General features: G+C 50.7%; 1 protein-coding gene across 1 annotated transcript in view; it reads left to right on the forward strand.

The window, feature by feature from the left end:
- Nucleotides 1-8,921, forward strand: part of LOC113615151 (uncharacterized) — a 9,742-nt gene extending 821 nt beyond the window's left edge. The window contains exons 2-6 of the mRNA XM_027097220.1: nt 418-610; nt 2,897-2,977; nt 5,499-5,588; nt 6,221-6,312; nt 8,653-8,921. Of these exons, the coding sequence (XP_026953021.1) occupies nt 418-610; nt 2,897-2,977; nt 5,499-5,588; nt 6,221-6,312; nt 8,653-8,835 (639 nt within the window). The 3' untranslated portion in view covers nt 8,836-8,921. The remainder of the gene's footprint in view (nt 1-417; nt 611-2,896; nt 2,978-5,498; nt 5,589-6,220; nt 6,313-8,652) is intronic.
- Nucleotides 8,922-11,575: the final 2,654 nt, after the last annotated feature.

An 11,575-nucleotide genomic window follows, 5' to 3' on the forward strand; every position in this document is an offset into this window, starting at 1 on the left:
AAATAAATAAATAAATAAATAAATAAATAAATAAATAAATAAATAAAAATTAAAATCCTAGTCCCAATACCACTATTACACTTAAAATAATTTCTTAATATCTCCAAATACCCCGTGTTCAAATTTCACCATCAGAAACGGCAATCTATTTTAAAAGTGCTATTTTAAATCTATTTTTTAAATTACTCATATAAAATGAGCATAAACTTGTGATCTTGTTGAACGCAGTTTTTTTTTGTTTTTTGCTTTTCATTGGATGCACGTAGCTCTTGGCTGCACAAGGCTGCCGAGGGGTGCTGGAAGTTTTGAGGCAGGGTCTCTAGGGACCTCTATGCTATTTAATACTTTGCCTCCTGGTAAGGGGATGAGGTGCAGAGCGTGAAGGCCCCCTCTCCCCCATGCTCCCTCCATCTGCAGGAACCCAGGGCTGGGGTGAAAGGAGTGAGGCGTGCCACTTCTTGCTCCCACCTCCGCCACTCCGGCGTCCCTCGACCGCCCCCTTCGGTCTCGGGACTACATTTCCCAGAGGTCCTTGAGCTCCACCCGGGCTCGAGCTCCTTAGCAGACACGGAGCGACTAGCGCGGCGAGGCGCGGTGCCTTCTGGGACAGGTAGTTCGGTGGGCGGCTCTCGGAGCGCTTTGGTCCAGGTTTGAATTCCGCCCACCCGCATTCGGCTCGGAGGGAAGGCAGACAGTAGGACGAGCGGTGAGTTTTCGGCAGGGAGGATGGGAGGTGGGTTGGGAGAGGAACAGTGTGTGTGTGTGTGTGTGTGTGTGTGTGTGTGTGTGTGTGTGTGTGTTGGGGGGAGGGCTCTGTATCGGCCAGTGGAGGAAGCGGGGATGGCTCGGCTGCGCGCTAATGGGGGTGACAGCGGGCGGGTCCTCGGCCACCCCTCCTGACCTTGTGTTGTGTCTCTGAGGGTGAAGGGTCTGGGCGTGGGTGTGAGTGAGTGACTGGCTTGCCAGCAGGTGACTGTGTCAAGGTGGGGGGTGTGGCTCTGCGGGGGTCCGGGGAGTCTGTGGCCTTGTCTGTCCGTCCCAGGGCGGGAGATTTTAATGGGATTCCACACAGCACGAATTCTGACTTTGGGAGGCGTCTGTGTGAGTCTGCGTCTGACTCTGCGGAGTTGTGCCCAAGGGTGTGCATTTTTGTCTGACAGGTGGAGTCAATGGGTACTTAGGTGTGTGTGTGTCTCTGTGTGGGTGTGTGACTGCAGCGGAGTCTGATTGTGTGTCTGAATTTGGGGAGCTCATGCCTTCACTATGTGAGGGGCATGCTAATCTGATGGCGGTGGCAGACGGTTATTAAGGGGCCTCCAGGACCCTGGAGGGGTCAGTTGGGAGTTAAGGGAGCCACTTACGAACTTGGCCGGCTGGGGGCATGGTTGAATGATTTGGAGGGAATACCTGAAGCAGTTTAGGGGGCGTTGGAGCTGCGGAAAGAGGGTTCTCGGAGGACGCATATGAAGTTTTGGGAATGAGAAGGGCTTTTGGAAAACGGCTTTTGAGCCAACAGTGGTTATGCACATAAGTGTCCGGCTGTCAGGGGGGCTGGGAGCATGAATGGTCCGCACATGTGAAAGGAGGCAGCTTCTGGGCAACGGGACCTGGGTCTGTCCTGGGTGTCAGCCAGAGGGAATCGTGTGTCTGGAGGGTGATTTTGAGTTTTGAGATGTGGCTGCAGGTGTGTTTGTGTCTTTATGCCCCAGTGTCCAACGTGTTTATCTGGAAGCTGTGTGTGTGTGTATGTCTGTGTGGGTGTGTCTGCGTGGGTTACCTGTGGTTTGAAGTTGTGTGAATCTGAATCTGCACATTTGTAAGTGGGGAGCAAGTGGGTTTTATTGTTTTTAAAAGGCTTGCAAGGCTGAGGGGATGACTCCGATTTTCCAGGTGTGTGTGCGTCTGTGTCTGTGTGTCTGCATGCCTGTATTTCTGTGGATGGATTTCGGCATATTTGTCTGTCTGATCTGCTAGGGGGTCTCAATGTTTTCAAGCCTACAAGGCTGAAGGAGTGATTCTGAGGTTTAAAGTGAGCCATTGTGAGTAGGAGTTGGGGGGGTCCAAAGGGGAGTGGCAGGGGGCATCTGAGGCGAGAGGCTACTGGGGGGTTGGGTCCCCAGGTGAGACTGAGAGTGGACCCTGGGGTGTCAGGCAGAGGTGGTCTGAGTATCCCATAGGGTGCCCTTTGAGCTTTAAGTGTGCAGGCGTGTGTGTCCTGCGTGTGTGTGTGCCTGGTGTGCCCAGTATCTGAAGCTGTGTGTACATGCACATTTGTGTGTGTGTGTGTGTGCGTGCACGTGCCTGAGTGTTACTGAGCCTCAGGTTGTGTTACTGCCCATTTGTGTGTATTTGAGGGTCTACAAGTGGGTCTTAATTTGTACAAGTAGAACACCGAGGCCAAAGGGGTGTCTCTGAGTTTCTCAAAGTATCCCACTGTGAGTAGGAGTGTGAGTCCTGGGCAGGAGGCCACCTCGTGGGAGGGAGTCATTGTGCGCCTGATGGTCCTGCAGGACCCACCCTGTCCCCCAACCACCCCCAAGGGGTCCCCAGGCCCCAGTGCCTCTGATGCATGAGCCTCTGTGCCTTTCCTAGGAAGGCCTGGCCTGGGCAGTGGGGGAGGAGCGCTGGGGGAGCAGACGGATTCTGAGGCCCAGTAACAAGGATAGTGATGCCGGCAGGCTGGGGGCCTTCGTGGAGGAAGAGGCCCCCAACCCTCCCCCCTAAAAATACAATTGTAGCCAACACTCTGACGCCTGTGCTGGTGTCAGAGACTGTTTTAACCACCTGACTTGTGTTCGGGGGCGGGGGTTGGGGGTTTGTGCGTATCACTGAGCAACTCGGTCCCGTTCATTCACCCAAGTTTGTCTACCGCCTCCTTGGGCACCTCTGGAACCAGTGCTGCTCAGGTGTCAAGGAGAAGCACTGAGCAAGCCCGCACGCTCCTGCCCAGCGGCCCAGGCAGAACCTAGGTCGGGAGGTCAGTCCCGAGGCCACAGCTCTGAAGGGTCCCTGTCATCAGGGCGGGGACAGTTTGGGGCCAGGGCAGCGCGAGATCGCGCTGTAGAGTCTCCTCGGGGATGTGCGGTTGCGTTCGCGGCAATGGGGCGCAGGAGCTGCTGCCTAGGAGCCCCTGAGACCCGATGGTGCCCGCGGTGGGGCCCCTTGAGGAACCCGCATCTCCCCTGAGGGCGGTCGGGATGCTCAGATCCTTGTGAGCCGCGGGGTGACTCCAGGTCAGGGTTCCTCTGGCCACTGGGAGGAGGGAAGAGTGGAGGGGACAGAGGAGGCTGGGGTGTCAGTAGTAGGGGTGGTGGGGACTCCGTCCAGGACAGGTGGAGGAGGAGCCTGGGTCCTGGTCCTGAGGTTTTAGGGGGTGGGACGGGCAGATGGGGGACTCTGTACTTGGATGGAGGAGGCCGGGGGGAGGGGATACTTTGGGAGAGGTCTTTTCGGGATCAGGGGGCCAGGTACGGAATTGGCCTAAAAGAATAACCAGAGGGCCATTCGGGGGGCGTGGAGCCCCTCCTGCAGGCTTTGGGGGGCGCCTGAGGAAGCTTATGGAGATTTACTTAAGAGAAGGACACTTGGCAAAGGGCTGTGCAGCCTCCAGTGATTCTGCGCGTGCACTTGCTTCGCTGCGGGTTAGGACTGGGGGCATGCCAGGGGCGCCCATCTTAGAGGGGCACCTCTGGGGGTTGGGCCATGGGTGAGACTGGGGATCAGCCCTTGGTGTCAGCCAGAGGGGAATTGTGTTGGAGAGGGTGACTTGTATTTTCAGGTTGTACATCTGCCGTTGTGTGTGTCCCAAGCGTGTGTTTGTGTGTGTGTGTGTGTGTGTGTGTGTGTGTGTATCTACTGGTGGGTCTCAATTTTTAAAAATAGGTCTGTGGGCTCCAAGGGTGTCTCAGAGGTTTTCAGAGAACATCATGGGGTGTTGGAGTGTGCGTGTGAGTCCCTGATGGGGGATCACCAAGTTCCTGGGGGATCATCGTGTGTCTGATGGTCCTGCCGGGCCAGCCCTAACTCCCCAGCCACACTTGAACTGGCAGCCAGGCCCTTGTGCCTCAGCTACTCTGAAGCATGAAGCTCTGTGACCTGGGGATCTTCTTCCATAAGGTTCTGTCTTCCCTGGAAGACCTGGCCCAGAACCAGGCCCTGGACAGGTGGGGGAGGGGCACTGGAGGAGATCAGAGGTCAGAGGCCAGGTTGGAAGGTCCTGGCATCAGGGACAGTGATGCAGGGAAGGTGGGGGTGGGAGAGGAGGTGGAGGAAGAGGCCTCCTAACCACCCTCCCCACCAATAACAATAGAGTTGGATCCAACACATAAACTGCCTGACTGTGTGTCAGGCTGTGTTCTCAATACCTGACATGTGTTTAATCGTATTCAACCCTCCTGTTTAATCATTCATTGTCCTTATGTTTATGGAGGGGACACCTGACAGCACAAGAGGTTAAATACCCGCTGAATCGGGGCTTGTTAGGTAAAATGCAGGATGCATACTTAAATTTGAACTCCAGACAAACAAAGAATTACCTTTCAGTGTAACCATGTCCCAGATATTTCTTGCCTCTACTTAAACATAACTTGGCAAAATAAATAAAGGTGGTTTTTTTATGTAGACCCATTCCATGCGGTGTTTGGGAGCTACTTATACTAAAGTATGATTTGTGCATCTGAAATTCAGATCTCAGTTTGCTGTGTATTTCTTGTAATCTTGTTGTCGTTAAATCTGGCGAGCTTGATCCTTGACGTCTCTCCGCTCGTGACTGGAAGGCTGGAACCCCCCAGTGCACCCTCCAGACACACTGGCCCAAGTCCTGCCCAGGGTAAAGCTGGGGTGGAGGCGGGGTCCCAGGACCCCTCAGCTGAGCCTGCTGCTAGGCACCCTTGCTGCAGTGCTGGCCGCTCGCTCCCCAGGGGCTGTGGTGAGGTGTCTGTGGACCAGCCCCCTCGTCTTCACAGCAGTCCTGAGAGGCCATCCCTTGAGCATCCTGTACCAGAAGAGGCCCCCGAGGACAGGGAAGAGGGGTGCTGGTCTGAACCATTTGGTCAAGCTGCAGTGTAGCCTTAGGACACAGCTGAAATACAGCACTGGGAATGCTGGCCATGAGTGTGCTTATTGAGTGCCTGCTGTATGTCAGACACCACAGGCCCTTTTGATATAAAGTTAACTGAGCTGCACCTTCAGGCCCCAGCACTTTGTGTCATAATTTTTCTATTCTTAAAGAGGCATAAACCCCACACCCATGATCCCTGCCCTTGCCCTTGCCAGGCACCATGGCAATCGCTCTCCCCACATCACACACTGGGCCTTGGAAGCCACTCTAGGAGGGAGGCATTGCCAACACTTCCCCTTGGATGTTGGGGACCTGGAGACTTGGGGAGGGGATGGAGCTGTCTGAGTCCATCCGACACCTGAGAGCAGTGCTGGGGTTCACACCCAGGCCATCTGGGTGCCCAGCCCAGGCACTGACTGCTCTGGTCTCCTGTCCATAGGGAGCACCTGTGGTGTCACGATGCTACCTCTCAGCACCATCGAGGGCCAGGAAACGGAGGCGGTGCAGACCAAGCCGCCGGAGAAAGGAGGTGAGACACACATGGGGTGGAAACCTGTGGGCAGGTGGCAGTGGGGAGGGTCTCCAGGGCACGGCTGATGGGGAAGTGTTGACCCTGAAGACTGATCCCAACCCCAAATATCTCCCACTGGCTCCTGCTGGGGAGGGCGGGCCCTGAGGGGCTCCCGGGATGGAACCTCCCTGACATCACCTGATGTCAGTGCGTCCTGTCTCTCCCCTGTTCAGAGCCTACAGCAGTGTCTCCTGGGAGCTGAATGAATTGGAGCTTCTTTTTGTGGCCTGGACACCCCTGTTGTCTTACCCTAGCCCCTTCACTCACTGACATTCCCCGTCTGTTCCCTGTGAGACTACAGGATGCAATTTAATGCATGTCTGCAGGCACTGCTGTGCAACATCCCTAACCTTTCTGTGCCTCCGTTTCCTCATCTGTAAAATGAGAAGATAATAGTAGTTATTTCAGGGAGTTATAATGAACAACCAGACAAGCTAATAATTGTAAAATGCTTAAAAGCGTGCCTGCCACATCGCAAGTACTCCTCACATATTAGCTCTTGTCAAGGGTTCGTGATGAAGATTTTATTATTATTGTTTCTCAAGCCTCAGAGGGCAAGATGGCCTCATGCCTCTTTCCTCCTCCCTCAGCCCTGCCTTCTGAGGTTCCTGATGATCTGCTGAACAGTCCCTCCAAAACGGAGGGAACGATGTCAGCCAAACTCCTGCCGATCTGTCCCTTGGTAAGTCTGCTTGTTTCCTCGCTTGACCAGAGTCCCCTGGGTTCTGAGAGGAAAGGCACATCCACCACCCCCTCTGCCCAGCAGAGACCCTTGGGTGGCTCGGTGCCCCTTGTACCCTTGAGGATGTAGCCCCAGCTCTGGGGGATGGTTTTCTTGGAGATGCTGCCCTCTTTCCTGCCTTCTTTTCTTTCCTAATTCCTGCCTCTGCTCCAATGTCACCTCCTCCATGAAGCCTCCCTTGCTCACTTTGGCCTCATTTCTCTCTAACCCCTTGCTTTGCTCAGTTTCTTCAGCGTTATTATTGCTATCTGAGAGCACACCTGTGTCTGTGTGTTCATCATCTGTGTTCCCTACTCGAGTGGTTCTTGGGGAGCAGCAACCTCCTCTGTTGTTCAATGGCATATCCCCCTGCCTAGAACAGATGTAACCAGTGTTAGGCACCGTATACACATGCGCTGATTAAGTGAGGAAATGAGTTACGTAAGGGTCCCTCCTGCGTAGGCAGCTGTGGCTTTGTCCACCTGGACACCATTCCTCCTCCTGCTACTAACACCCTTGATTTTTCTGGGGGGCCACCTGTCTCCATGCCCTTCGGATGGATCTGATCCCATCCTCAGACCAGCTCCAGGTATGCCCCTGACCAATCAGAGCCGGCAATGCCAAGGTCCCCCGTGATTGTTCCAGGCTGGGCACGTGGCTCACCGTGGCCAATGAGGCGTCTGCTCTGTGTCTGGGATCCTTAACAGGTAGGGGCGGAGTTTGGAGCGGCCCTGATGGGGAACCAGGTGTGCCACGGGGAGAGGTCAGGGGAGGCACAGGGTGAGGATGCTCGCAAGAACACGTTTCCTATTAGTGCCTGCAGCAGTCCCAGGGAGGACTCTCTAGAAATGTTATTAGAAAAGAATGTAAGAGTCACAGATTTTGCAAAGCAGTACAAAGATCATCCAAATTCACCAATTGTTAATATTTTGTATTTTCATGTTCTCTCTAATATATATATTTATATATACATTCCTCAGTCTATCACCTTAGATATAGAATATACTCTTACATAAGTGTGGGACTGTTGTAACATTCAGGCTTTTATCCTTATGCACACTTTCATCTGATCTATGTCCATATTCCTGTTTTGTGAATTAGCTACATACTACCTTTCCTTTTTCGTTCTTTTCCCCACAGCACAAGTCCATTCTGGTCCAGGTATTGCGCTTAGTAATGTATCTTTAGACCTCTTTAATCTGGAAAATCTCCTCAACCTTTCTTGCCTATGACAACTTTGAAGACCAGAGTCACCCCGCCCCATATTGTTTTATTTATTTATTTGTTTGTTATTTATTTTTTAACCATTTCCCCGCGAATGAGATTCAGGGTAGCTATGATCTCTGGAATACCACCTAAGTGATGCCCTGTCCTTTTCTAGACATCACATCTAGGTGCACACGAGGTCTGTCTGCCATCATTGCTGATGTACTCGGAAGAAATACTTGTCCGATTTCTCTACTGAATACTTTCTGATTTTGTTTTCTCCCTGCAGCTAGCTAATAAGAGGTCAGTTGGGACACATTTTTCATGAAGCAAAAATCTTAGAAGTGGACAGCATTCTGTTTGGCCCATTTTGGGTACTTTGCCCACCACTGAACCAACCATCAGCTGAGGGAATGCAGGACCCTAATTGCCCCAGCCTGGGTCCCATGACCATGGGACTGTGTGGGGTAGAAGGTCCTTACCTTTCCCCAAACTCAGAGAACAGAAGTATGGATGAGGAAGTGATTCTCAACCAGAGGCAGTTTGCCCCCCTGCAGACATCTTCAGTGTCTGGAAACATCTGTAGCTGTCACAGCTGAAGGGGTGATGCCGCTGGTGTACAGCAGGTAGAGGCCAGGGATGCCCCTCAACATCCTACAATGCACAGCGTGCAGCAACCCCTGCAAAGGATGACCCCGCCCCACAATGTCCGTGGTGTGGATGTTGAGAAACCCACACTAAGGCCATTTTGGGGAAGAACTGTTTTGCAAAGATGAGGGCACTGAGTAGAAGAAAACCCCTCTTACTAAGCAGCAGGCATTGTTAAAGACACTTTTCTTGGATCATCCTGTTCAATCCTCACGACTCCCCTTTGAGAAAGCACTTATTTATACTTCATTATACAGAAGTGTAAACTGAGGCAGGGGAAGGTCAGGTCGCTTGGCCCAGGATCCCCAGCTGTTTGTAGCCAAGTTGGAATTCAGCCCCAGGTGGGCTGCCGCTGAGTGCACGTGCTCAGCCCTCACACTTGAGAGAGGGGATGCTACCCAGGGCACTAACGTTCTCCTCTTTCTTCTGTGTTCTCGTTCCTTTAAGCCAACTGTTTGCTTCGCCTATTACTTGGAAGCGGATGACTCTGACTCTGATTCCCAGTTTCCTCCTGAACCTTCGAAACCTGGCTCGAACTGCACCTCCCCTTCCAAGCCTGGTGCAGAGTACGAGGAGATCCAGGCATGGGAATGTCCCCTGTGCTGCCTCAGCATCCTCTGCCTTTCCTAATACCCGAGGTCCCTCTGCTTCCCGCTCTAGACCCCGTGCTCCCAAAACATGCATGCTGGGCTACTGTGATGTAAAATTCCAAAATATAGCTGCTTAAATATGCCAAAATTGATTTGTCCTCCGTGTTGGTGGTCTGTGTGTAACCTCTCGGGGCGAAGGTGTAGACACTCTTTGGAGTTGGGCAGCCAGGGTCCTTTGACCTTGGTGCTCTGTGCCACATGTCTGGAGAGGGCTCACCCCCACGTCCCATCCACATTCTGGCTCAGGGGAAGGGGAGAAGGATGAGGGAAGGGGAAGACACACTTTAGTCCTTCAAAGGGCAACTCCTACAAGATGCCGGATCACTTTTCCTCAAACCTCATTGGCGAGAGCATAGTCACATGACCACATCTAGCTGCAAGAGATGCTGGGAAGTGCAGTCCTTAGCTGGGCAATCCTGTGCTCACCTAATTACTTCTATTATTATAGCAAAGGAAAATGGCTATTGTGTCCCTACTGATTGGGTCTGTTAAGTTAATTTATCCTCAGCACCAGACTGTAATGAATACACGAGTGAGTAAGTGTATTCTTCAGTTCTGTATCTCTCTCCCCTTGACTAGGATCTCCTCCATTTTTACACAAATATTTAGAATAAGGAATATTTCGGGACTTCCCTGATTAAGACTCCAAACTCCCAATATAGGTGCAACGGGTTTGATCCCTGGTCAGGGAACTAGGATCCCCCATGCGGCATGGCATGGCCAAAAAAAAAAAGGAATGTTTCTTGAGCACTGACCATGTGGTAAGCCCTGAGCTCATTTCTTTACACTTTTTGATTCCCTTAATCCTCACAACCACGTGACAGGTTCTGTTATCTCTCTTTCCAAGACAAGAGAACAGAGGCACAGAGAGTTCAGGTCACACAGATCATAAGTAGCCAAGCCACGATTCACACCCAGGCAGGCTGGCTCCAGAGCCTCTGCCCTTAACCATCATGGTAATAACCTCACACGTGTGGACACTGGGACTTTCCCAGATGGTCACACAACTGTGAGTGGAAGAGCATCTTCCAACATTCATACCTTCCAAGATTCATAGCGTCCATTCACTTACCTCTTCAGATATTGCGTAAATACTCGGAATATGCATGTAGCACTTATGTTTAGACACAGTAATGCCACTTAACTGCAACAACAACAAAATCCACAGAAATGGTCGACTGAAGTGAAAATGCACAATGTGAGAGCTGTGAGTTTCCATTTTGTTTGGGGTTTACTGAGGACGATAGCCCAGGAGACAGCCGCTCTGCTCCACAAGGTAGGTAGGAGGTCAGGTTCTGTGTGATTTTGGAGAACGTGTATGTGCAATGAAGCACGCCACTTGGTAGAAGGGTACTGTTGGTCACAAGGAACACATATGTCACTTATGATTTTAGCCCTTTTCTAAGTAGGAGAAGATACAAGAATAGTGGTTTTTAAAATTTTCTCCTGAAAATATCTAACTCTCTGAAAGCCTTTCTGCCGGTTTTCCCAGAGCATAGAGTACCTCAGCCTCATCTTCACTCTTAATTACTTTCCAGATGTATTGTTGGTATCAACTGAAGTGGTTAATGACTTCACTTTTGTAGAAGTGGGTGGTGGGGAACCTTCTTCTGTTGGCAGTGCCTTCCTCTTGGTCATAAATTCAACCAAGGTTTGGGAGGCATTTTATAGCCAAGTTCTCCCTCAGCGCTAGTAAGGTTTGTTGCTAGCTCAGGCGAGTATTTAACCGCTAGCCCATTCAATGTGTTATTGCTGGACTATGCCCTGTTAATGGTAGCCATACATGTCTCTGGACCACCTATCTTACTAATCCCTCATGGTCCAGGAGATGGTTCCCTCTTGTTGCTTCTTTCCATATCTAGCATTGCACTATTACGATCACTGATCTCACGTGGAACTATATATTTGATCAGTTGTTTCAAGGCGCCTAGGCATCATTATATTTATTGGAGGCTCAGTCACACAATTCTATTTTATTTTTTTAAATATTTATTTATTTATTTTGGCTGCATCAGGTCTTAGCTGTGGCACATGGGATCTTTGTTGCAGCATGCAGGCTTCTTAGTTGCGGCATGCATGCGGGATCTAGTTCCCCGACGAGGGATCAAACCCGGGCCCCCTGCATTGGGAACGTGGAGTCTTACCCACTGGACCACCAGGGAAGTCCCAGTCACACAATTCTTAATGCAAGAAATAACAATATTGTAAATAGGCAGAATACAAGCAATATAGCTGGTAGCGTCACAAGTAAATGTTTAAGACAAGAAATTGCAGTAGGTGCAGCCCAGTATATCCCAGGTCGTTTGTCCCTGTCTATTACATACCAATCACTAACTTTAAGAGAAATGATATATTAGCATTGTTCATAAAGCACCCAGCCCAATTCCCTGTAGTCATTAAGCTGATTATCCTTAGCATGATTTAATTTTCCTCCACATAAGGGAAACCCTTAAATTTCAATGACCATACCCTGATATTTGCAGTACAAATTCATCCTGTAACTGAGGGACAGTCCCTCCTAAAAAACAGAAAGTTATATTCTTTGACTGAAATTTTCCTCATTGCTCTGATTGAGCTTGAGTAACGTTTAAAGATGATTCATTTAAAAAATTTATTTTATTAAAGTATAGCTGATTTACAATGTTGTGTTAATTTCTGCTGTACAGCAAAGTGATTCAGTTACACGTATATATACATACTTTTTCATATTCTTTTCCATT

This window comes from Aethalodelphis obliquidens, unplaced genomic scaffold (genome assembly GCF_003676395.1).
Source record: "Aethalodelphis obliquidens isolate GAN/ISIS:26980383/991018 unplaced genomic scaffold, ASM367639v1 scaffold113, whole genome shotgun sequence".
NCBI lineage: Eukaryota > Metazoa > Chordata > Mammalia > Artiodactyla > Delphinidae > Aethalodelphis > Aethalodelphis obliquidens.